This window comes from Mustela lutreola, chromosome 3, assembly GCF_030435805.1.
Source record: "Mustela lutreola isolate mMusLut2 chromosome 3, mMusLut2.pri, whole genome shotgun sequence".
NCBI lineage: Eukaryota > Metazoa > Chordata > Mammalia > Carnivora > Mustelidae > Mustela > Mustela lutreola.
Genome location: NC_081292.1, coordinates 31,417,893 through 31,443,330, shown reverse-complemented (window position 1 = coordinate 31,443,330; position 25,438 = coordinate 31,417,893). Strand labels below are relative to the sequence as shown.

Here is a 25,438-nt window from a genome sequence, read left to right as displayed (position 1 = left end):
TGAATTCCTACAAAGTAACATTACCAGATTGGACAGACTAGTGTTGAGAGAGAGGGCTTTAGCCCCTTCTGGTCTAAGAAGGAGAAACACAGTTTAGAGACACTTTTCAAATGATGTCTGTAGTTAGACTACTGAAAGTAGCAGTATTACAATAGTAACAGGTTTAGTGAATTAATGCATTATTATTAATACTGGGCCTTTTCTATTCTATACACCTATATACCTATCATTATATATCCTATATACCTATACATTAATATGGGCCTTTTCTATCCTATACACCTAGTGATTATCTTTGCAAAAATACTCTGAAGTGGAAGATAATATGTAATGCAATGCCAGTGAACCTGATAATATAACATTATTTAAAACGAATGCTTACATGAAGTTTATGAAATCAAGAATGGACTGAGGTCTTTCAGAGTTTTTATTTTTGCTTGGTGTTTGCTTTCCTTAATTCTTTTTTTTTTTTTTAAAGATTTTATTTATTTGAGAGAGAGAGAGAGCATGAGAGAGGCCAGCGGGAGAAGCAGACTCCCCACTGAGCAGGGAGCTTGATGTGGGACTCGATCTGGTACTCCACGATCATGACCCAAGCCGAAAGCAGTTGTTTAACCAACTGAGCCAACCAGGCACTTGCCTTCCTTAATTCTTCCTGATTACTTGGTTTTATTTCTCAAGTAACTTAAGTTTATAGGTGAGATAGAGTAAGGCAAGATAGAGAATCAGAAGCCTTTAAGATTTTTTACATTGTATATACTTTTTTTTTAAGATTTTATTTATTTATTTGACAGATCACAAATAGGCAGAGACACAGGCAGAGAGAGAGGGGAAAGCAGGCTCCCTGCTGAGCAGAGAGCCCAGTGGAGGGCCCAATCCCAGGACCCTGAGATCACAACTTGAGCCAAAGGCAGAGGCTTAATCCACTGAGCCACCCAGGCACCCCTATACTCTACTCTTGATTGTCTATTTCTTAGATTATGATAGCAATGTAAATGTCCCTACAACATACATCACCATCTCTCTTTGATTTGTGTTAGCATGTGATCCAGGAATACAAACTCATATATATGAATCTATTTAAAATGTCCATCAAAATATGATCAGGGGGGCGCCTGGGTGGCTCAGTGGGTTAAAGCCTCTGCCTTCAGCTCAGGTCATGATCTCAGGGTCCTGGGATCGAGCCCCGCATCGGGCTCTCTGCTCAGCAGGGAGCCTGCTTCTCCCTCTCTCTCTGCCTGCCTCTCTGCCCACTTGTGATCTCTGTCTGTCAAATAAATAAATAAAATCTTTAAAAAAAAATATATGATCAGGCCATGGTTTATATAAAGTTATTCCTTATTTAGGTATAACTTTAAAAAAGGTCTGAACTTTAAAAAAAAAAATGCTGTTTAGAGTCTCAGATTGTTTCCCTTTTTTTCACTGAAATGCAAACACACATGCATATGATTCTCTCCAGCACTGCATGCAGTTACTACAAATGGTAAGCATGTTTTATTATCTGGAACATGTGCAATAACTTCCTCCTAGATGGGAGACCATTTTAAGTAGAGTTATCTGTTTTTATTCTTTTACTTGATCATTTTTAATAGTAGTGTCTATCATAACTTAAGTTTTATGTTCTTAAAATTAAGCCAGGTAAATTTACAGAGCTGAATATGGATTCTGAAGGAGGATGTTACACCAAATTAAGCAGGATTTAAGTTTTTCTTTTCCTCAATAGCTTCAGAAAAAGACAGGACAGCTTTGAAGTAACTACTTACGGCTTTTCATTTTTACACTTACAGAATGTAGTAGAATAGGAGTTAAAAATTGGATTAAGGAATATTTAGCACCTGAGTTGGATTGATTGTGAATTAGATTCAAATGTGGAGGGATTTTAGTAAAAGGCACAGATTGCCTGAATTTTGAATCTTTGTTCTACCACTTATGTTAGCTATGTTATTTATTACTTAGGATAAGTTGCCTAGCCTTAATTTTAAGTTGCCTCACAACCTTAATTTTCCCCTTCATATAATTATCTCAGGCTGTGCTTATGAAGATCAAATGAACAATAATGTCTGTAAAATGTGATATGTACAAAGCTTTCAATAAGTATTAGCTAATAATTAATGGGATTGGCTTCTAATGGACTTCAGTTTGCTTATTTCAAAACAAGAGGCTGGACTTCATATTTATATTGCTATTTATATAAATGTATTTAAAAGTTCATAACTTTTCATGATTAAATTAAAAATGGTTACTATGTACCCTGGAAGTTATCTAATCTACTTACTCCTATGAATGAAGACACTGAGGCCCAGAAGTTTTGGATGCCCAAAGTTAAATAGCTAGGTAGTTAGCAGAGTCAGTTGAAACAGATTTTTTTAAAAAGGCATTTTGAAGAGATTATGCTATTTTTCTTTTATACTGGATTGAATTATCAACACATTATTTATTAAACCTGTTTATGCACATGAAACTATATTTGGTACCCATAGTGAGGGAACAACACAGGAAGCAAAATGCAAATTAATGTAAACCATAATGAAAAATGTTTTCATGAGAATGTCTTAGTGCTTGGATATACTACTCTTATATTATATATAACAGATGGCCTAACATCAGAACAAAATTAGTAAAAACAGCTAGAATACTTTTTGAAAATGTAAACTTTGAACATTAAATGTCATTTTCTTTTTTCATCTTAGGGCACAGTCAGTGGTGTGCTGCTAGTTACGCCAAATAATATAATGTTTGATCCACATAAAACTGACCCTTTGGTTCAAGAGAATGGCTGTGAAGAATATGGCATCATGTGTCCAATGGAAGAGGTGATGTCAGCTGCAATGTACAAAGAAATTTTGGATAGCAAAATAAAGGAATCCTTACCCATGTAAGATTGGTGTTTATACTCCTTTGGAATTTTATTACATCTAGATAGTTGACCCTGGTTTAATACTCTTTTAAGTATTTTTTCTATTCTTAAGTATTTTAAATTAGTTTTATTAAAACTGGTTTTTATTTTATCAATAATGAAAGAATATAGTATTGGAAAGATTATTTATAACACACCTTGAATAATTAGGAATTGTTCTAGATTTATATTTGTATATTTGATCAGGAAATTGGATATTTAAAAATAACCTATAAACCTATCATTTTTTAATTTAGTGTTTACCAGCCTTTTTTATTCAAATGCAGCATTCAGTTTTTTAAATTATTTCTGTTACTAATTTAAGGTGGTATAAGTAGACTAGGGTAGCTTTCAAATTTTTCTTAGAAGAGCCTGAAGGGTCTGGTGAGAGATTTGAGGGAGATCCCATGAGCATCCTCCTCTCTCAGTTAACCTTGAAAGAGTTACGCTTGGAATATACTGGTCAAGGGATTCATGTGATTCAAATAACATAGCTGTGAGACTGCAGCCCAGCACAGCCTTTGAAAGTAGTTTCCTTGACGGAAGGAATGACCAGAGAGAAAAGGGAGGAATAAGAAATAAAAGAACAAAGTAGTATTCAAAGAAAGGAATGACAGCAGAAAAGTATATTCCCCATTCATTCACACATACTTTGTCAACAGTTTAAAAACTGGCTTCACTTTAACTGATACTGAAATAAATAACCCTTTATTAGTCCACAGGGATGTGGATCACTGTTTGAAAACTAACCCATATGGTACAGAACTGCTTGCATAGGAGAGGAGCAAATTATTTTTGTTTCTGAGGCAGAGTACATGAGTTGTTAGGATACGTGTAGTAGACTAAAATCCCTTATTCAAAAGCTCTCCATTATTCCTCCCATCCAATAGATACTATTAGATACTATAGATACTATAGATAGATATAGATATAGATATAGATAGATATATGTAGATACTATAGATATAGTATATATATATATATAGATAGACAGATAGATCTATATATATATAGATAGATAGATAGATATAGATACTATAGATAATATTTCGGCTTGGTAAACCCATCCGTAGGGGTGCAGATAATTTCTTAGAATGTCTTCTACTTTAGTTATTTTTGTAGATCATTATCTAAAGTAACTTTTGGGAAGTAAGTATTATTGGGGTCGGTGGAAGAATGAGACAAAGGTGAAAGGGTAAAGGATTAGATTAAAAAAATAAGATATACATATATATAATATATAATATATAATATATATATGCATATGTTGTCAGTCACTGTGAGATTCACTTTCCTCTGCCCTGCTTTTCTACTTTTATTCTGATACTTTGGGATTCTCTTATGGTGGATGATCTGTAAGTATTCCACTAGGATGCTATAGTGCTCCTCTTCTTGCAAATCACTGTTTTATTATTTAGAATGTCCCTGGAAAGACCATGTATTTGATCCATACATTTTAAAAAATTCCTCCAAAAAGAAGTAACTTTCAGTCCTGCCTTGTGAATTAATTAAAAACACTATTTGGGAGCAGATGAGATAAATAAAGCAAGTAGTTTTGCAGAGTAATGTCATGTGTAGCAATACTGAGGCATAAGATTTGATTGATTTTTCTTCTGTCTTCTGCTTGGAAAGTTGATTTCAAAGGTATTGTTCTAGAACTGTATTAAGCAGTAGCAAAATCATTGGCATAAATATCTAGTTTTAGCTTATTAACTCTGAAGGTTTTATAGCCCTTACTCAAACATATGTCTTCTTACATTTGCTAACTTTATCTCTCACCTCATGGTCTTCTTAAACATACAGACAGTTTCTCAAAACTTTAGCATTTTGTCAAGTTCCAAGACCCTATAGATGCAATTTGAGTGGATCACCAGTAGATGACACTATTATATTTTTAATAGGACACATTAGATGTTTATGTTTTTTATGGCGAATCAGATGCAAGGGAGACAAGACAAATACGAATTGGAATTCTGCTGATACCCTTTTAAAAAATAAAATTTTACCTATTTTAGTTATAAAGTGTCATGCATATTCATTATATAAAATTTGAAAAATATTACAAAGGAAGAATAAAACAGGAGTTGTCCAGCTTCACCATCCAGAGACAGCCAATTATTTTTGTCTCATCTCATCTCCTGTTCTTAAACTTACATAAATGTTAGTAGTTTTCTCACCGTAAACTCGTGTTAATTTCCATTTGTCACAAACTGCTTTTTAACCATCATTTAAAATATTTCTGACTTCCATTTCATGCTTTATGAAGCATTTCATGCTTTATGCTTCCATTTCACGTTTGTACTGCCTCCTTCCAAAATTTAAACTAACTTTGAACATTAGTGCTCATATATATAAATGCCATTAAACATGGAAATCTTGATAGAATTATGAACCATTCACATATCTAGTATCTAAACCTTTAGCTGAACAAGTTCTTTCTGAATTATTAAGAGTTGTTGCTGGTAGCCCAAAGAATTCCTATAAGTATTTTTGTCTCCGTTTTATTCCGGTTGGTGTTCAGCTTTGCATTTGAGCTGCATATCTTAGTGTAATCTCTATTTAAATGTAAATAAGCCCTGTGTGTGTGTGTGTGTGTGTGTCCATGTGTGTAATAGCAGTGTATTTTTTAAGACATTTAAAATTTTTATCAAAATTTTATCTAAGCTTATTTTCCATATTCCAGTAATGAATAAATTGTAATGTAGAATTATAGCTTCACCCAAAACTTAAATTTCCAACTTCTTTTCAGGTAGATTAATTCAGGAAGTAGTTCTATTGATGTTTCTCAGGTCTCAAGAAATCATTGCAAAAGCTTGAGTTAATTACTTGATCTATCTATATAAATCAAATTTTTGATATGCTATTGAGATATATACTATACAATTTTCTAGAAACCTTTTTAATGATGACTAATGCATTGTTACATTTGTGGAAAATAAATTGCATTTTAAAAAGTAACAACTTTTAATTTTGTTTATTGACAGAGAGCTAGATCAGGTATCAGGAAGGGACTCCTGCCATTTAAAGAAAATGACAAGAAATCATACTGATGAAATAGACTCCAGAACCCGTGATGCAGGTAACGATAGTGCCAGCACAGCTCCGAGGAGCACCGAGGAGTCTCTTTCTGAGGATGTGTTCACAGAATCAGAACTTTCTCCCATACGGGAGGAACTTGTCTCTTCAGATGAACTTCGGCAAGATAAATCATCTGGTGCGTCATCAGAATCTGTGCAGACTGTCCATCAGAGTGGCATAGAATGTTTAACAGCCATATCAGAGTCTACTAACATGCCTGATCACTTAAAATCTGATTCTGGACATTCTACAAATGAAGTTGGGACTACTTCTCTTAAAACAGATTTAAATAACCTTGAAAGGGCCACTAAGGAAGATCGGGCTACAGGTAATTTTCAGGAAATATCAGGCCCTAAAGAACAAAGCACAAGTATAAAAGGTAATACAGACCAGGATTTTCTTCTGAATGAGAATTCACATCAAGAAGAGGGTGAAAAAGAAAGTATGCTTTGTGGGGAAGCAGCAGATTTTAAACAAAAGCCAACTGTCAACAGAGGAAAACACGGAAAGGAGCAAAATCAGGACTCAGAGACAGAGGTAGAAGAGCTACGGAAACTCTGGAAAACTCATACCATGCAACAGACTAAACAGCAAAGGGAAAATATTCAACAGGTGTCACAGAAAGAAATTAAGCATAAAATAGCAATTGCTGACATAGAAGGTAAGTGTTAAGGAATATATAGAGTTAATTCATCTTACAGCATATTGTCTCCCTCTTTCCCCAAGGATAATCTAGTGGCCCTTGACTGATAATTCTCTGAGAATAAGTATGTAGTCTTGTAGTCCTAGTCTAAGGTTTTTTATCCCATGGTGGATTGTACACATAATGAGCATCTTTTCCACCATGTTTAGATACTCCTGATTCACAGCGTTCTATCTTTACACAATTTCTTGAAAATGCACACAAGCTCTGTAATACCTTTGATTTCTCCATTTTCCCTTAATTCTTGGTGTGTTACTTCATTAAAATTTTTTCACCACACATAAAATATTTTAATTGCAGTTTGTAATTGCCAAAGTCTATAATTTTATCTTTTTTAGAAGTGCAATTAGACATAAAAATGTATTTCTTAAATTATTCCAAGTATCCAGAAGTTCATCATTGTGTGATTAAATGTTTTCCTTTAAAAAACACCAAGGCTAAATTAAAAAAAATCATTTCTCTTTCAGTTCTGGGTTTTAGGTTTTAGTACTATGTACTTATGAAAATGATAGTAGTAGACTGTGTTTTATTTCTTTTTTGTTACAATTTTATTTTATTTTTTCGGTGTTCCAAGATTCGTTATGCATTACACCCAATCCATGCAATACGTGCCCTCCTTAATACCCACCTCCAGGCTCACCCATCCCCCAAATCCCTCTCCCCCCAAAACCCTCAGTTTGTTTCCACAGCCTCTCATGCTTCATCTCCCCCTCTGATTTCCTCCAATTCATTTTCCTTTTCTCCTAATGTCCTCCTTGTTATTCTGTATGCTCCACAAGTAAGTGAAACCATATGATAATTGGTTCTCTGCTTAACTTATTTCACAATAGCTACCCCTCAATACAAATGGGTTAAATGGGGTATAGTTCAGGTATCTTAGCTAACATTTTTTATATTCTATTAAAATATTGATTCCAAATCCATCAAATTTGCATATAAACTTTTTAAACTCAAAAGTAATTTATTGCTAAAATGTATGTAGAATAAAATTGACCATAGGAACCATTTTTAAGTGCAAAATTAAGCAGCATTAAGTACCTTGACACATTGTTGTGCAGCTATCACCACCATCCATTTCTAGAACTTTTTCATCTTTCCAAACACAAACTGTACCCATTAAATAGTAACTCCTCATTCTTTCTTCCCCTTTGCTCCTGGCTGCCACCATTCTGCTCTTTGTCTCTATGAACTTTTGTGTCCACACTAGGCATTTCATATGAGTGGAATCATACAATATTTGTTCTTTTGTCTGTGGCTTATATCCCTTAGGAGAATACCTTTAAGTTTCACCTGTGTTGTAGCATGTTTCAAAATTTCCTTCCTTTTAAAAGATCTACAGTATTCCAGTATACGATTGACCCTTGAACAACATGGGTTTGAACTGTGCAGGTCCACTTATACATGATTCTTTCTAATACAGTATAGTACTTAAATGTATTTTTCTTCCTTATGATTTTCTTAGCATTTTCTTTTTTATAGCTTTCTGTATTATAAGAATATATAATACAATATATGAAATGTGTGAAAACTCTTTCTGTTTATGGATAAAGCTTCTAGTTAGCAGTAGGCTATTAGTAGTTAAGTTTTTGGGGAGTCAAAAGTTATACTCAGATTTTTGACTATGTGGGGATTCCATATCCCTAACCCCTGCATCATTCATTGGTCAACTTTTCATACCACATTTTCTTTATGTATTCCTTTGTTAATGTACATTTGGATGTTTCTGCCTTTTGGCTATTGTGAATAATCCTGCTATGAACATTGGGGTACAAATATCTGTTTGCATCCCTCTTCTAAATTTTTTTGGATATATACCCAAATGCAGATTTGCTAGTTCCTGTGGTAATTCTGTGTTTAATTTGATTTTGAGGACCACCCCCCCCAAGCTGTTTTTCACAGTGGCTACATGTTTTATCTTCCCATCAGCAATCCAAAAAGTTTGATTCAGTTTTTAAAATAACCTGTACTGAATTTTCTTTGTACCATCTTTTTTAGATATCCTGATGATATCTAGTAGATGTTAAAGAATTAATTTGCTCAAAGTTCTATAAAAGATTAAGAACATTTGATAAATATAGGATATTTTTAGTAAATTCATAAAAATTTTACCTGAAATTCATCAATGCAATAATCATTACTGGTGTATTTATCATTGATTTTTGGTGTATATATGTATATACATACACACTTAAATACATATGTATATAATTTTGGTATTTGTATGTATCTATATATGTATATTATTTATATAAAATCAGGATTATGCTGTTAACATTTTTTCAGTTAACATTTTATGTTGTGAATAGTTTCCTATGTCATTATAGTTTTTTGAAAATATGGCTTTTAATGGCCCTGTGTTTTAACCATTTCCATACTGTTAATATATTCATTAGTAACACCTCATATTGTTAAGATATTTCCTATCTTTGATATTGTAAAGAATGCTGGTGTGAATGTCTTTATTTGTTATCTTTGTGTCTGATGGTTGCCTCATGTTTTGAAATCTTAGAAAAAAATAAAATGAGGGGTTCTGTTTAACCTGATAATGTGGTAGAATGCTTTCAGTTTAGTGGGTTTGTTGGGGTATGAGGTTAGATGGGGATGGAGCTCCTGTTATGAGAGCAATTGAGAAGGTTAGATATAATTATACCTGTATTACCATGGAGTTCTTTTTGAAAGGGCAGAGAATGAAAATTTGTTTCAAGTAATTTTAAGTAACGAGGTTCTGTAGTAGGGAAATATTCCACATTTCTGATCTTTAAAATCTTTTATAATATAAGGAAATGGTTTAAGAAATACGGAACTGTGGAGTATAATTGTGGGGCAAATGGTAAAATTTCACTCTTTTAATCAGATGTAAATATTCAGGCTCAGATAGATTTATGCACCTTGGACAATACTATACAGAAGGAAGCCATGACTCGTACTCAGTTCCCTTGATTATAAATAAGTGCTTTTTCTTCCACAGTATGCCACCTTCATAAGCTAATAATGTCCAGAATCCTGAATTCGGTTATAATTTCAGAACCTCAGTATACCTTATGTCAGCATCTCTGTTTGGAAGAGTTAGAGATAATTCATAATAAACTATCCAAACAGGTGGCTGAATCCAGGATATTATTGCTTTATTCTACATCATATATATGGAAAAGCTTCAGAAACTTTTTATTAAATTTTTCTCTGTAATAATTATATTCAAGTAAGCCTATTAAGAGTCTACAAATGTATTTATTTAGATATTATTTTAGAAGGCTGATAGAGAATATGCAGATAATTATATATGTGCATGTAATTGCTTTAATATAGTTGTTCCAAGCAAAAATTTAACACAAGAATTCCTAAAACTTTTCCCTTTTTATTCCTAATATGCTTAGACATAATTTCAGTTCATAACTTGGGTGCTAGTTCATGAATCTTGTTTTTAAGAAAATAAAAGTTACTTAAGAAAATTCATCTAAGTGACAGTAATTAAATTTATTCTGTATTGTCAGAAGTTTGGAGGTAAACATTCTTAAACCAAATGATTTAAGCATGGTGTATGAGAATTGAATGAACACTATCTCATTTCTAGGTTCTGCACTTTTAAAAGAAAAGAGAAGGCATCGATTACATAAGTTTTTGTGTCTCAGAGTTGGAAAACCAATGAGGAAAACATTTGTATCTCAAGCAAGTGCAACAATGCAACAGTATGCACAGAGAGATAAGAAACATGAATATTGGTTTGCTGTGCCACAAGAAAGGTAAAAACACACACACACACACACACACAAAAAACCCTCAAAAACGTTATTGAGATTCCTTGAATTAAAATGATCTCTTATGTATCACTTAACACCATTGGAAAAGTACTTTTAAAAAATAGCTTATGATTAAAACTTGGCTTTAAATCTTCTTAAAATTATTTTTTTAAAGATTTATTTATTTGAAAAGAAAAGAGAGAGCGTGTTCATGGGCGTACATGCATAGCCAGAAGGAGAGAATCTTCAAGGAGACTCTGCTGAGTGTGGAGCCCAACTCCAGGGCTGGATCTCAAGACCCATGAGATGACTTCAGCCTAAACCAACAGTCAGATGCTTAATTGACTGAGTCCCCAGGGACCCCTTAAAATTATTTAGCTCCCATTTTGTACTTTTTAATTTACCCCATTTAAAATTTTATTCCTCTTTGTGATTTAATGGATTTAGTGGGCACTTGTGATGAGCATTGGGTGCTGTATTTAAGTGATGAATCACTGAATTCTACACCTGAAACCAATACTGTGCAATATGTTAACTAACTAGAATGTAAATAAAAACTTTAAAAAAATATCTTAGAGCAAGAATGTTCCTTAATTTATTAAACAGAATGGCCGCTACCTCAGGGCAGGTAATGATAATCCCTTTTTTAAAATTCAATTATCCTGGCTAATTAATAGCCAAGAAAACATAGATATTTGAAATGTATGTTTGATCCTCAAATAAGTTTATCAAGGATGTAATTATCTTTGGTAACAGCAGGTTTTGCTATAGTAGACAAAATTGAATATGGGAGCGAGAGACTTAAAATATTAGATCATCTATCCCTGAACCAATAATACGTTGTATGTTTCTGGTATCATTTAAAAGTTAAACAAATTAATTTTCTATTAACATGGGAAAATTCTGTATAATGTCCAGGTTTTAAAACAGGCAGTTGGTAAATTGTTTACTTGTATTTTAGATAATTAGGTCATTGTGTGAATGAGGTTACAGTTGCTGTTTCAGTTTCCTTTCCCATCACAAGTTTCTTTATTTTATTTTTTTATTTTTTAAGATTTTATTTATATATTTGACAGGTCACAAGTAGGCAGAGAGGCAGGCAGACAGAGAGGAGGAAGTAGGCTCCCCACTGAGCAGAGAGCCTGATGCGGGGCTCAATCCCAGGACTCTCAGATCGTGACCTGAGCTGAAGGCAGAGGCTTTAACCCGCTGAGCCATCCAGGTGCCCCACTAGTTTCTTTAAAGATGAAAAAAAAAATTACCAGGGCAGTGTCTAGGCTTACTCAGAAGCATGCCAAGGAAAATCTGAGTTTCTAAGAACACAGAACACAGCCAAGTAAATTTTTTTTAAGTTAATGTCTTCTTGCCATTGGGCTTTATTATCTTTTTAAATAAAGCATAGTGTATGTTGTGTGTTTTATATCTTCAAGTTTTGTGAAGTCATTTAACAAATATCATTTTGTAATTAAAGCTAGGAGCACAGAATTGTAGGTCAGTTATTAACAGTCACATGTTCTTAACAGGACAGACCACTTGTATGCCTTCTTCATTCAGTGGAGTCCAGAAATATATGCAGAAGATACTGGTGAATATACCAGAGAACCTGGATTTATAGTAGTGAAAAAGATTGAAGAATCTGAAACAAATGAGGATTCCACTAATGAAGCAGCAGCCAGAGAATGGGAGGTAAGGAGAAAAATGTGAAGATTTCATTGATCCTTTTACTTTGTGTGAATTTATAGCTTTGTGGTAGTACAAGCAATGTGCAAGTGATCTTTGTACAAAAGAGTAATTCTTAAAGGTTTTCTGTTCATGTGTTTATTGAATGAATCTGATTAGTAACCTTGGTTTGGTTTTGTTTGTTTTTTTTTTACTGAATTTTTTTTTTTTTTTTCATTTTCCTTTTGCCTTATAATGTTAGACAACTGCTTGGCAATAAAATCACTTTCCTTGAGTGGATTTTAGAATATTAAATGCTGTTTTACTAATTTTTATAAAACATTTATTTCTGATCTGATTCATTTTAATATAACCTCCCGTGGAGGAAGTGCACCAATCATTTAACACATTCATGCCAATTAGCATTCCTTCTAAGTCCATACCTGAGCATTATTTTGAAGTGAATTTACAATAATACTAGGGAAGCTGATGCTTATTTTACAAAGTGTAAAAATTTCATATGCTAAAATTTACTGAACTTGTTTAAATGGCCAGAATAACACTAATTAACTTTCTATAACCACTTAATAGTGGTTAAAGATACTTTTAATATTGCACATCATGTTTTTACATGTGTTGTCTTATTAGAATGATAAGTTGACAAAATCTGTTTTTTCTCTTCTGGTTGCCTAGATTAATGTCTTCATGATGCATTCGAAAATATAGAGCAGATGCTAAAATGTGATATTAAACAGACGTATATTTTATCAGTCATATGGTGTTAATGTTTGTGGTTGTTTGTGGAATATGAATTTATTGTGCATGCACTTAACATGTATAATGATTGAAGGTATACATGGCATGTATTTCAACTTGATTTTAAGTTGTTTAAGTTCATTCTGTTTAGTATACAGCATCAGTTTCAACTGTAACTCCAATACAATGGAGGGAAAGAGGTAACATATACTGAGCATTTATTTTGGGTTCTTTTAATACTTAAACCAACATTATTAATCTTCATACCAGCTTTATTCGCAGTAGGCCCCAAACTGGAAACAACCTGAATGTCTGTCAGCAGAAGAATGGATCAGTAAATTTGGGAATATTCATAAAATTCCACATAACTTAGCAATAAAAAAGATCTGCTTGCACAGGCAACAACATGGATAAATCTCTTGGATAATGTGTTTAATTAAACCAAGCTGGGCATAAACGAATATATACTGTATAATTTATACAGTATATAATTTATATATACTGTATAATTTATATGCATTTATATGAAGTTCACCAGGGCAAAACTAATCAGAAGTCCATCATACTACCTGTTTCTAGGGGCTAGGGGTTCAGGGACAGGAGGGAACTTTATAGAGTACTGGAGATACTCTGTTTTTTCTAGGTGACAGTTGCATGGGTATTGACATATGTAAAATCCCTGTGTATTTAAAATTAGCTTTAGGAGGCTTTTAAAGTAGCTCGGATGATCAAAAATAACTACTTGTACTAGGATAGCAACAGGTGAAGGTAGAGTAGAAGGGGATGAAATTAAGTTTATTAAACAGCTATAACCTAGGTATTAAGACAGGATTTAATGACAGCTAAGTAACAGTAGGATTTTTAGCTTGGGTAGCAAGGGAGGTTGCAATAATTTCCATCAAATAAGGAACTTTTCTCCACTGGGGTTGGAGCACATAACCTTGGAAATAATCGACTATCACTGTTGATGGATTATTGACTATTTTGATTCAAAGGAACTGCCTTAGTTCTTGTGGCAGATTCTGCAGGTCATAACTTCTGAAGAAAAAATAAATGTCTCCTCACCTGTTTTCAACCAGAATTAATTCTAAAATAAAAAGGAAATGAGAGAGAAAAAAATAATTTTAGAAACGTTTTGCTGCATTATCTAGGAACAGTGCTGTGCTGTCTCATATTGTAGCTACATCTTTAGTAGGTGGCTGTTGAGTACTTGAAATGTGACTAATGCAACTAAGGAATTGAATTTTTAATTTTACTTACTTTCAGTTAAATTTTAAAATGGATATTTCATTCAGTTACTGGAAAAGTTTTTTGTACATTTGGACCAACTACAATACATGAATTTTTCAACTGTAAGTTTTATGAAATCTAAATAAACATAACTCTAAACAGGATCAGATATTTACTGTGAAAAATTAATGTCTGAATTGATAGGTGCTGTAATGGAAATTATACTAATTCCTATAGATAACAGTAGCTACTACACATATGTAGCTATTTAGCACTTTGGAAATCTGGCTAGTCTGAGTTGAGATGCTCTGAATTATAGAGTACACACTGGCTTTTGGAGATTGAGAATTAAAAGAAGGTGTAAAATACCATTAATTTTGAATGACAGTATTTTAGATATATTGATTTAAATAAAAATCAGAATTAACTTATTCCTTTTTTAATGTGGTTACCAGAAAAATTATAATTAATTTATAATTATATATGTCTTGCATTGCATTTCTCTTATACCATGCTGGTCTAGGGCTAGATGGTTACTAAGTGCCTAAGTAAAAAGCATATTTTTTTTTCATCCAAAGTCTGTTTACATTAGGGTTCATGCTTGGTGAACAAATGTACAATTACATTAAAAGATTTTAAATGTTAATGTTTTAAAAATGGAACTTTTTTTGCACTTATGTAAAATAAAAGTACTTCAAAATGTGAAGTGCTTGCTGTTTGGGGGCTTTTTTGTATGTCAGGGTAAAGAATAGGTGACTGGAGAATGTAGGATGAATTTATTATGACAGCTAACTTGGACATCAGTCTGTTTGAGTAAAGCAGCTAGTAATACTTAGGAGATTAGTATCCCTAACTGCTGTTTAGGCAAAAATACATTGCTAACCAGAAATTTGTACATTTGGAAAACTTTTGCATATGATTAATTTACTTTGCTCTGGTTTCTCTCCTGTGTCCCTCCTGTCCCTCTCTCTCAGTGTAAGCGCCAGAGGGCAGGATTTCATACATGACTATATCCTCGGAGCCAGTTTCATACAGAAAGGAAGGAAGAAGTACAGTATTAGAGATTGTATAATGAATTCCAGAGAGAGGTGAGAGCAATAGAAACCTGCATTCACCAAGAGCAGGCTAGCCAGATTTTTAGATGGTCAGGAGTAAGAGCCTCTATTCTAAGATTCCTGATTATTGGGAGCAAGAATCTGAGAAATACTATGCATATAACATATTTAAAATATAATATAATTTATAATATAAATATGCATATAACTATGCATATTACACTAAGGTATGTAAGAGATTGATATTCTTTACCATATATTCTTTATTATTCTAGTTTAGTCAATATAAAACAGCTTAAAAACATCAGCTTACCTCGTTTGTATTTCCCAACCATAATGAGTTCCTTAATTATGAATCCTTCTGCTGTTGGAGTTTAATAATGTTGCAACTGGAAAGAAACTATTTATTGTAGATTCTTTTCCCTAGTTTCTGCCAGTGTCACCAGTGACAAGAAGTAGAGCAACATGTGTAGCGAGTATAATGTTTTATGTGAGGCTTTGCAGTTTTGTGAAAAATGTTACTTTTTTATTTTTGATGGGGATTGTTTTTATAGATTTTCACTGACAAGGGAAGTATTCTAATGGTATTTCAACAAATTGTAGGAAGGTCTTTAGGTAAAGGTGGGAAAGATGCTTATTGACACTATTTCCTCATGATAGTGCTGTGATTTGACAAACGTACAAAAATAGAGATAAACAGTATTATGAATTTGCATATACCATCACTCAGCTTTATCAGCTTATTCCATCTGTAATGCATCTTTGTCCCCAGTTCCCATTTCTTCAAATGTCGTAAATATGTTACAAAATATATGTAATATGAATAAATTTTTACAATTTGTTACTTGATTCAGGATCCAACTAAGTTCCAAATGTTCAGTTAAAATGTCTCTTTAAGTCTGTAAATGTAGGTTCTCTCTCCATTTCTTTGTGCATTGCTTTTTTTTTCTTGTAATGTTCATTTTTAAGAAATCAGATTTTTTTCTAGAATGTTGTGCAGTCTGGATTTTGCTGATAACATCCCCACAGTGTTGCTAACATGTTCTTCTGCCATAGATCTAGAACAGCCCATTTAATCATAGACTATCATCTTTATTTTATTGATAATTTCTGTAAGTTAATTTCTTACTTGGCTAAAATCCTTGTTAACAAATCATAATAATTAATCTGTAATTCAGAGTCAGTTGTCCTTTTTACCATGCCAAGTTTCCAGTCTTGCCAGAACCTTTGAATCATTTGGGGAGCTTTGAAAAACTTACTGCCTCAGGGTCATCTCAGACCAAATGAAAATTAGTATTCTGTATAGCTCCTCAGGGGGTGACATTGTACAGTAGCGGTGGAAAAACCAGTGTGCTACCCTAGATGTTGCGTTGAATATATGTAGTGCTAAAACTCTAAAAGATTCTTTTAGACTGTACTGGTCATACCACACCTTAATTTTCAAGGCCCTGTGATGCAAATTATGTTGTATAAAAATTCTTCTCAAATATTCCTCATATTATGTGTGTTGCATCTGCAGTCTGTAAATTTGGTTCACTGTGGAGAAAGGTTTCTTTAATCATTTTATGCTTTGACTTTTAAAAAAGCATGGTTGTTTGTTTGTTTGTTTGTTTGTTTTTTGTATCATTAATAGCCAGGCTGAATTACTTCAGGCATAGCTCCCTTACACCCGAAAGGATTTTTATCACAGTACTCAGAGGCACTACAAGGAGAGGGAAAACCAAGAAACTTACCACTCTGCAATTCATTGATCTGTACCTCTTGAACTTGTCCATCAAATACTCTTTAAAGTTTGATGTACCTGACAAGTACCCAAGAGTCTAGTAGTATAGTATACACAGCAACCACAGTAATAAGCTTAAAAAATCTTTGAAGCCTGTTTTATCCTTAAGGTTCAAATGAATTTTGCATTCCTATTTTTAATTTATCTGATGTTATATAAAAAGAATTTTTATATAAAATTTAAAATTTCTTATGCAGTAAAAGTGATACTGCAGCGTAATGTAAGTCAATTTTATCCTGTCACCAGGCTCACCACATGGCTCAATGACTATACCCCCTCAGGCTGTATCATCCTCAACCCCAAGTACCTACTTGAGAGTCTCTAATAGACTCTAATCGTCTATCAGTCTAATAGTCTCAGATGGTCTTAGAGATTCCGTTACAATCCTCTGAAAGTTTTTTTGGGCTTCAAAATGCCACTTGTGTTGGGCATGCCAGTCTTGATGCTTGATGACACAGGTCTCAAAAACGGAGCTTTTTAAGCTACAGTTGCTTGTTGCCCATTTCTTCGAGTTGACTCACTCCTTTTGGGGTAAGAAATGGCAGAAAAAAATTTTCCATTTTCTCATCTCTAAAGTTAATTTTATGCCACTTGCAGTTCAGTATCTTTTATACTACAAACCTACCAATTTAGTGCCCCTACGAAGATAAAACCAGTTAAGAAATTGACTTTATTAAATTAGCTTTCATTGATTTATTTAGATGTTTACCTCCTAGGTTTATACTTATTGACTAAATTTTAAAATATGAGTTTACTAGTATTATGTGCCAGTAGGTTATATGGCATAATAGTATTTTTCGTTCTTAAAAGTAATGATAAGAATTAAAAACATATCATGTCAGTTTAGTCGTCACTTCTCACCCTTGCCAAAGTATTAAGAAGAATATATTTCAGGGGCGCCTGGGTGGCTCAGTGGGTTAGAGCCTCTGTCTTCGGCTCAGGTCATGATCCCAGGGTCCTGGGATCGAGCCCCTCATCGGGCTGTCTGCTCTGCGGAGAGCCTGCTTCCTCCTCTCTCTCTCTCTGCCTGCCTCTCTGCCTACTTGTGATCTCTGTCTGTCAAATAAATAAATAAAATCTTTAAAAAAAAAAAAAAAGAGAATATATTTCATTAGATTTTTGGTTTCTGAGATGACTTCATTTGGTGAATATTTTATTTCTTAAGCTGTCAGATATTCTGATATTCATTTTATTAAACAGAAGGATTTTTTTTAAATTAAGGCACAAGTAATGCCAAAATTGAAATTGAGGCAATAAATAAAGCAAGACAAAATTACTTATCACTCCTTGCCTAGACAGCACAATCCATACAGAATTGATATTGTTCAAAATGAAAGTACTCTTTATGTCTAAGTCACTAAAATGAGAGAGGTCACATGTTTTAGATAAAAACAATTAAAGAAAAATATACTTTTTAAAATTCATCATATCACATAGTATTACAAACCAGAACTCCAAAAGTAATTCAGTAAATCTGACAAAAGGGTAAAAATCAAAAGCATTAAGAACAATTAGAATTTAGAGGACTGTCATTTTATCTGTTGCAGACACAGATTTTTTAAGTTCTTAAAGAAGTATTTAAAAATTGGAGCAATTAGAATATATGAGTTAATACAAATTGTCTTAAATAATATTTATATATTAACTGTTTTTTAAATCACTTTATTGAGGTGGGATTGACATACAAAAATCTGTGCAAATTTATATATAAAACTTGGTAAGTTTGGAGACAAGTATATATCCACGAATCCACCACCACCGTCATAAATACATCCGTCATCTCCAAGAGTTTCTTCCTACCCTCTTTATTATTAAATTATTATTATTGTAATAAGAACACAACATAAAATCTACCCTCCTAGCAAATTCTCAGGTATGCTGTAGATCATACCGTAGGCACTATGCTACAGAGTAGATCTCCAATTCTAGACTGTTCATAAATTTTCTCATATTATCATTGGGCACTCATTAATTATGCCTAACATATTCTGTTTTGACTGATAAAAATGTCAGCTTAGGATGTTATCTACTTCAGGAAAATTTTGAACTAATGTTCTTTTTGTTAATATTCTCCCTTAGTAACTAGCCAAAAGTTACAGACTATCAAATTTCCATTAAAAATCCAAAATACTAAAAAAAAAAATCCAAAATGTTATTTAATACAGAGTGTGAGAAGAGACAGAATGGATGAATGACAGACTGGTTTTTTTTTTTTTAAGATTTTATTTATTTATTTGACAGAGAGAAATCACAAGTGGGCAGAGAGGCAGGCGGGGAGGGGGGGGGGGTGCGTGTAGCAGGCTCCCTTCTGAGCAGAGCCCTATGCAGGGCTCCATACCAGGACCCTGAGATCATGACCTGAACTGAAGGCAGAGGCTTAACCCACTGAGCCACCTAGGCGTACCCAGACTAATTTTTTTTGACCCACAAAAATTAATTGTATTTCTATATACCAGCAATGAACAACTAATTTATTCTTTTAAATATTAAAATTACTTCTAAAGTATTATCTTAAATATTGAGTAGAGTGGATTTTATATAGTTGGCCCTGGTAGACCACTCCCAACTCAGGAAATCAGATAAAATTTCAGCACCAATAAAGAAAGTAGAGGAAAGGACATTATTGAATATCTGAATCATGAGAGTAGGTTTGAGTTCTGAATTTTGTTCAGCCTTTAAACTGGTTGTTTTTCAAAGCGCTTCATTTCGTAGTCTGTCATTTTACGCTAATGGTAAATTGAGATTTCTTTCAAACTCTGGGATGTCTAGAAATATTTAAATGACTTAATTATGTTTTCTAAATACTATGAATAAAAAGGACAAGAAAGAGATTTACTGAGCTCATTTTTTTATGTCTGCTAAATATTGTGTTTATTGATTAGGGAAGTTTTTAGCTTCAAGAAACAAAACAATGCTCAAATAGCTTAAAACAGTTGTTTTATAATTGAGGTGTAATTGATATATAACATCAGTTTCAGGTGCACAACATAATGATTTGATATTTGTGTGTATTTCAAAATAGTCACCACAACAAGTCTAGAGCTAGCATTTGCTGCCTTATATTAATTCTTTTTCTTGTAATGAGGATTTCAAGATATAGTTTCTTAGCAACTTTCAAATGTGCATACAGTATTAACTATAGTTGCCATGTATGTTATATCCTCAGGACATATTTATTTTAGAATTTAAAGCTTGTAGCTTTTGACTGCCCCCCTTCAGCCATTTTGCCTACCTCCAACTCCTTGCCTCTGGCAACCACCTGTTTATCTGTGATCTTGGGTTTTATTGTTGTTGTTTTATATTCCACGTGTAAATGAGATTGTATAGTATCTGTCTTATTCTGTTTGAATTCATGTAGTATTGTGCCCTCAAGGTCCAACCATATTGTTGCAAATGGCAAGATTTTTTATAGGCAAATAGTATTCCATTGTGTGTGTGTGTGTGTGTGTGTGTGTGTGTGTATCACATCTTTTTTATCCATTCATCCATTAATGGGCACTTCAGTTGTTTCCATATCTTGGCTGTCATAAATAATGTACAGCAAACACAGAGATGCATATATAATTTTGAATTTGTGTTTTTGTTTTCTTTGTATAAATACCCAGGAGTGGTATTTCTGAATCCTACGATATTTCTATTTTTAATTTTTTGAGGAACTTCTGTACTGTTTTCCATAATGGTTGTATAAGTTTACATTTCTAACAGTATTACACAGGGGTTCCCTTTATTCCATAGCCTCACCAGCATTTGTGATTTTTTTACCTTCTTGATAATAGCCATTCTAACAGGTGTGAGGTAACATCTCATTGTGGTTCAGTTGTTTTTCAAAGCATGGTCCCTGGACCATCAGCAGAAGCAGCATTATTAAAATGCATATTTTCAGATTCCATTCTAGTCTGCTTCATCAGAAACCAGTTTTGGAGCCCAGCAGTCTGTATGTCAGCAAATGTTCCAGACGATTGTGATGCTAGCTGAATGTTGAGAGCTACTGGTTTAGATCTGTAAGGACCCATCCTGTCCAGGTGCCGAGCAAGACTTCTCAGAAACATGGCTGAAAAGATACTTGAGCAAAATCAAAGCTGTATTAGGAGGAAGGTGCAGGGATGGATGCTGATAGAATATCCAGCAAAATAAGCTGCCCTGTGCTTGGGGTGTGTATGTATGTATTTCAACCACATTTGGGTACACATATAATATTTTTAATTTTAGAAAGTCTGGCTAGAAGTGATAAAAGGTTTTCAAAATGGCAGCCTACTACCACCAAGTCTTGTAATGGTGTGTGTAGGGGGTGTGCCATGACAGGGGGAGGTAGTGACTACGGTGCACTCTGTGTGTAGTAAGGTCCATCTAGAGATAGTTAGAGTTTACAGATGAGGGACTGTGGGAGAGAGATCTTAGGGTAAGTGTGTAGGGCTGGTTGAGGAGATGGGAGTGAGTAGGAGGGAGGATATTTAGTGTGGAGTGAGCTGTGTTCTGTGCATGTTCATCATGGAATGTGGAGGTGTGGGTAGGAGCTGGTTTAAATTGGAAGAAATATTCAGACATACTATTATGCATTGATATTTGACTTAAAGTTTAGCTCTAGGAAGTTTTAATTCATAGTCATAATATTTCATCTTCAAAGTTCACTTCTTCAGTTATATTCAGCATACCACTGATTAGTGAAGTACAGGTAGGTTATAGTAATTGTAAGTACCTTTTCAAGAAATTAGGTATTAGAAAATGAAGTTTAAAAATGGATTGTATAAACAGGTAAAGGAATTTTCAGGTCACTTGAATATTTGTATAGGATTTATTATAGTGGATCGGCATCACTTACATAGACATTCTATAAAAATTGAGGGTTGGAGTGTCCTCAAAAGATGTCTAAATTGCTCAAAAAATGCTCACAGAAAAGATGACATTTTATTGGATATTTAGATTTAAATAAAGAATGGATGTATGACTGCGTGAGCAAAATAACAAAATGTTAGTTGAAATCATTTGTGTACATTAGGAAGGACTCTGGAAACTGCACTTAGTACTTTTTTATGACAGATTTTTTTAGTGTGCTTCTTAGTGTACTGGTGCTTCCAAATACATGCTCTGTGTCTTTAAAGTTTTGAGCCCCTTTTTTTTTTTTTTTGCACATTTGGCTACAGTGCAACCAAACTTGAACATGAGAAACCTTCTCTTCCCTCCCTGGCTTTACAGTCTCCACTCAGAACTATCTTTGCAATAGAAACTACTTAGTGATTAGCTCTCTGTCTTGTCAATCAAATCTTTGTCTGTAACAAACTGTTTTGTCACTGTAGTAGGGCTCTTGTGCTGAAAATTTATCTTTAGCAGAGGAAGAATGCTTTTTAAAACAGTCCTTATGAGATTTGATATAACTTAATTTGCTCTGGAAAGGAAATGTCTCGTCTCTGGTATGGGAAAAAAGGGAGAAGACATCAACCAATTAATCATAAATACACTCTGGTAAATCTTAGTCAATGATTTCAATTTGTCTGTTTACTAGTCTTTTTATGGTAACATGATGCAAAATTATACAATTTCTGAAAGTTTAAGTGGAGGGAATATTTATAGAATACAAAGTTGTATGATTACAGAAAAGTACCTTTAAGCTTCTTCTGCTAATCTTAAATATCTTCAAAAAAGGAATGAATAAGAAACTGGATTTTTGTTTTGTACAAGTATTTTGGTTTTCCTATTTTACATCAGGAAATTATAAAATCTTTATAGCTGCCTTAATTTTTAATTTAAGATGTTGTAGGAAAATATTCAGAATTTTTTTTTCTTAAAAATAAATTGAGTAGAACCATCAGAATGAACTAACTTTAATTTTTATTGACTGGATCCCAAATTAGATACATATATAATATTGTGTATTAAGACAATTATTTTAGTAATCTTGAGAAAAGCCTTTTTTAAGCTATCCTAAAAATATCCAGCTGTGCTACCTATTATAAAACTTTAAAAGATACTCCCTCTAGTCAAGAAAAATTTCAGCTTACTGTTTTGAGATTCCTTTTGCTATTCAGTAAAAATATGTGTGCATTAATTGTTAGGAAATGTATTGCCAATTGTTCTTTCTGTGGTGATTCAGGATTATAACTTGCCTTATGAATATTAATTTTTACTGTAACTTGGTGATTTAAATAAAGCTAGGTAAATACTTAGAACCAAGAATGACTTAGGAAGATGCCCCCAAAGCATTTTGCCACCCATAAATGTTAAGCATGTAAAAATACCAAAATAATTTCAACGGGTGTTTTTATTGGGCTTGAGAGCACTTTGTTATGTCTTTTTATCTTTGAGTTGAATAATTTCAATTTTTTTTTCATGTGATACATCAGCACAGAGGGAAGTAGGCATCTGAAATGATTTAATTTGTTAAAATTGTGAACAGATTTATCAGAATAGCCAGTTAACAAAGCTTTTTTTTTTTTTTAAACCAAGAACTGTGGAAAGCATTCATGTATTTTTTAACTTGCAGTTCAAATAAGTGTTTATAATTAGTTTGCTAAGACTTTAATCTGGTAGGAAAAAAGGCAAAACAAAATGTGCATGTTTTGAATTTTATGGATCATTATAATGTGCATCAGAAACTTAACACATTCAACATTTCCTGTTTTTACTCTTACAGGAAGCTATTAAACGTAGTTTTATCAGATAGGAGTGCATGCTTCGCACTGGTCTTCAGCTCTGCCCATACGTGTAGTTTATATATTATTTCAGTTAACCTTCACAGTAACCTTGTAGAATCAGCATTACTCCCTATTTTAAAGATGAGGGAGCAGGTATGAATGGTTACTGAACTAAGCTGTCATGGAGCACAGAGAGCATGACTGTCACATTCCTTACTTCACCAGGATGTATTGTTAAAAATGGGACAATACAGTGTGATATCTTTTGATGTGTGGACAAGTCACGTTCTGGTTTTCTAGCTGTTTTCCTTGTTTTAGAGTGGATACCCTAGTAGCTGTAAGGCAAGAAAAGCTTAAGAAAATAAGGTTTAAAAGGATAGCAGGTCTTGTTATGTAGATTGAGATTCCCTAATATGATTTTGCCTGAAAAGGGATTCTTCTGCTTTAAAACCAAAAAGAAAATGATTCTTATAGAATAACAAATATTTTGTAGCTTTTCACAATTCATCATATCTTTACTCAACTGATTAGTAGAATGGTATTTGTAGCCCTCATTGACAAACTGTCATATAGCTAGTATTAATATGACTATGAGTTTATGTAAACCAGGACAATTTTCTAAATGCTTATGTATATAGTGTCATATTCACCTTGTAGTAACTGTGTGTGTTAACCAGATGTAGATTATTTTCATTTTACAAATGAATTAAGGCTCAGAGACATTAACTAATAAGTAAAATATGCTCTAAAATATATGGAATGAAGTTAAACCTTTGTCATTGAACTTCAGTGAGAACCATATTGATCAAGCATGCTTAACTTTCCTATCTTTATTTTTTTAAGGCCAGGTTAGACTTTATTCTGACAACCTAAATTTTATAATTTCTAACCATTTATTTGAAGCTATTTATATATTTATTGTAACCATATGCCGTATCCTGGTTCTTTAATATCTGTCAGTAGTAATTTGCTTGAGCATTATAAGCCTATTTTATAGTAAGAATTTAGGCTTAATCAGATTAAAGTCACAAATCATTAAATATAGCAGCATTGTTTTATCTCTGTCAATATTTCATTAGTCAACTTTTTTTTATATATTTAAGGCCCTTATGTGACAAGACAAATTTTTTTTTTGTGCTTAGGCTTTCATGTATGAAAATAGGAGAAAAAAATCCTGTGACAAATTATTTACATCTCTGTAAGAAAAAGTCCATAAGAAGAGCTACTTTAAATGTAAAATCTTCCAGCGACCTTGGCTCAAGATAATGATCATGTTAATGAGAAAAATAATTACTTCTAACACTGTATGCTAATAACACTATATTATTCTAAACACTTAACATCATTTAATCCTCAATGTGAGAACTGCTATTCTGATCTCCATTTTAAGAAATAAAAGGCAGTCATATTACAACAAATAAGGGTCAGAGCTATGATTGAATCCACGCATTCTCGCTTTAGCCTGTGCCCTTAAATTCTTTACTCTCTCTCAAAATCTTTACAGTATAGCCAGGGGAAGGGAACTAACATTTATTTTGTATATTTAATGTGTCAGTGTTTATTTTGATATATGGTTTATATATATTATCATTTATTCCTCATAAAGTGCTTAAAATATTATTTCTGTTTGAAAGACCTAGAAATGGAGAGATTAAATGCAGTTGTTCAACTTCACAAAACTACTAAAAAGCGGAATTAAAAATAAGGCAGAGGTCTGCACCCAAACCCAGTATTCTTTCTGCTATACTGTGTTGCCTACCTGTAGTACCTATTCACAGGAAATTTATTAACTAGTATTTATATACATCTTACTGTATGTAAAACATCTGCTTTCTAGTCAGCAACCTAACTGAAAAGATATATGCATATATATTCAGTGTAGAATGTTTTTTTCTTTATTCATTTGACTTAG

General features: G+C 33.1%; 1 protein-coding gene across 18 annotated transcripts in view; it reads left to right on the top strand.

Moving 5' to 3' along the window:
- OXR1 (oxidation resistance 1) overlaps window positions 1-25,438 on the top strand; it is a 443,393-nt gene that overhangs the window by 400,181 nt on the left and 17,774 nt on the right. For 16 of the 18 annotated variants that reach the window (XM_059165785.1, XM_059165794.1, XM_059165790.1 and 13 more), the window contains 4 exons: window positions 2,691-2,875; window positions 5,881-6,635; window positions 10,249-10,417; window positions 11,938-12,100. In XM_059165785.1, coding sequence (XP_059021768.1) covers window positions 2,691-2,875; window positions 5,881-6,635; window positions 10,249-10,417; window positions 11,938-12,100 — 1,272 coding nt within the window. Of the gene's footprint in view, window positions 1-2,690; window positions 2,876-5,880; window positions 6,636-10,248; window positions 10,418-11,937; window positions 12,101-22,177; window positions 22,358-25,438 lie in introns of those variants that run through there. The other 2 variants (XM_059165802.1, XM_059165803.1) reach the window with 2 other exon arrangements.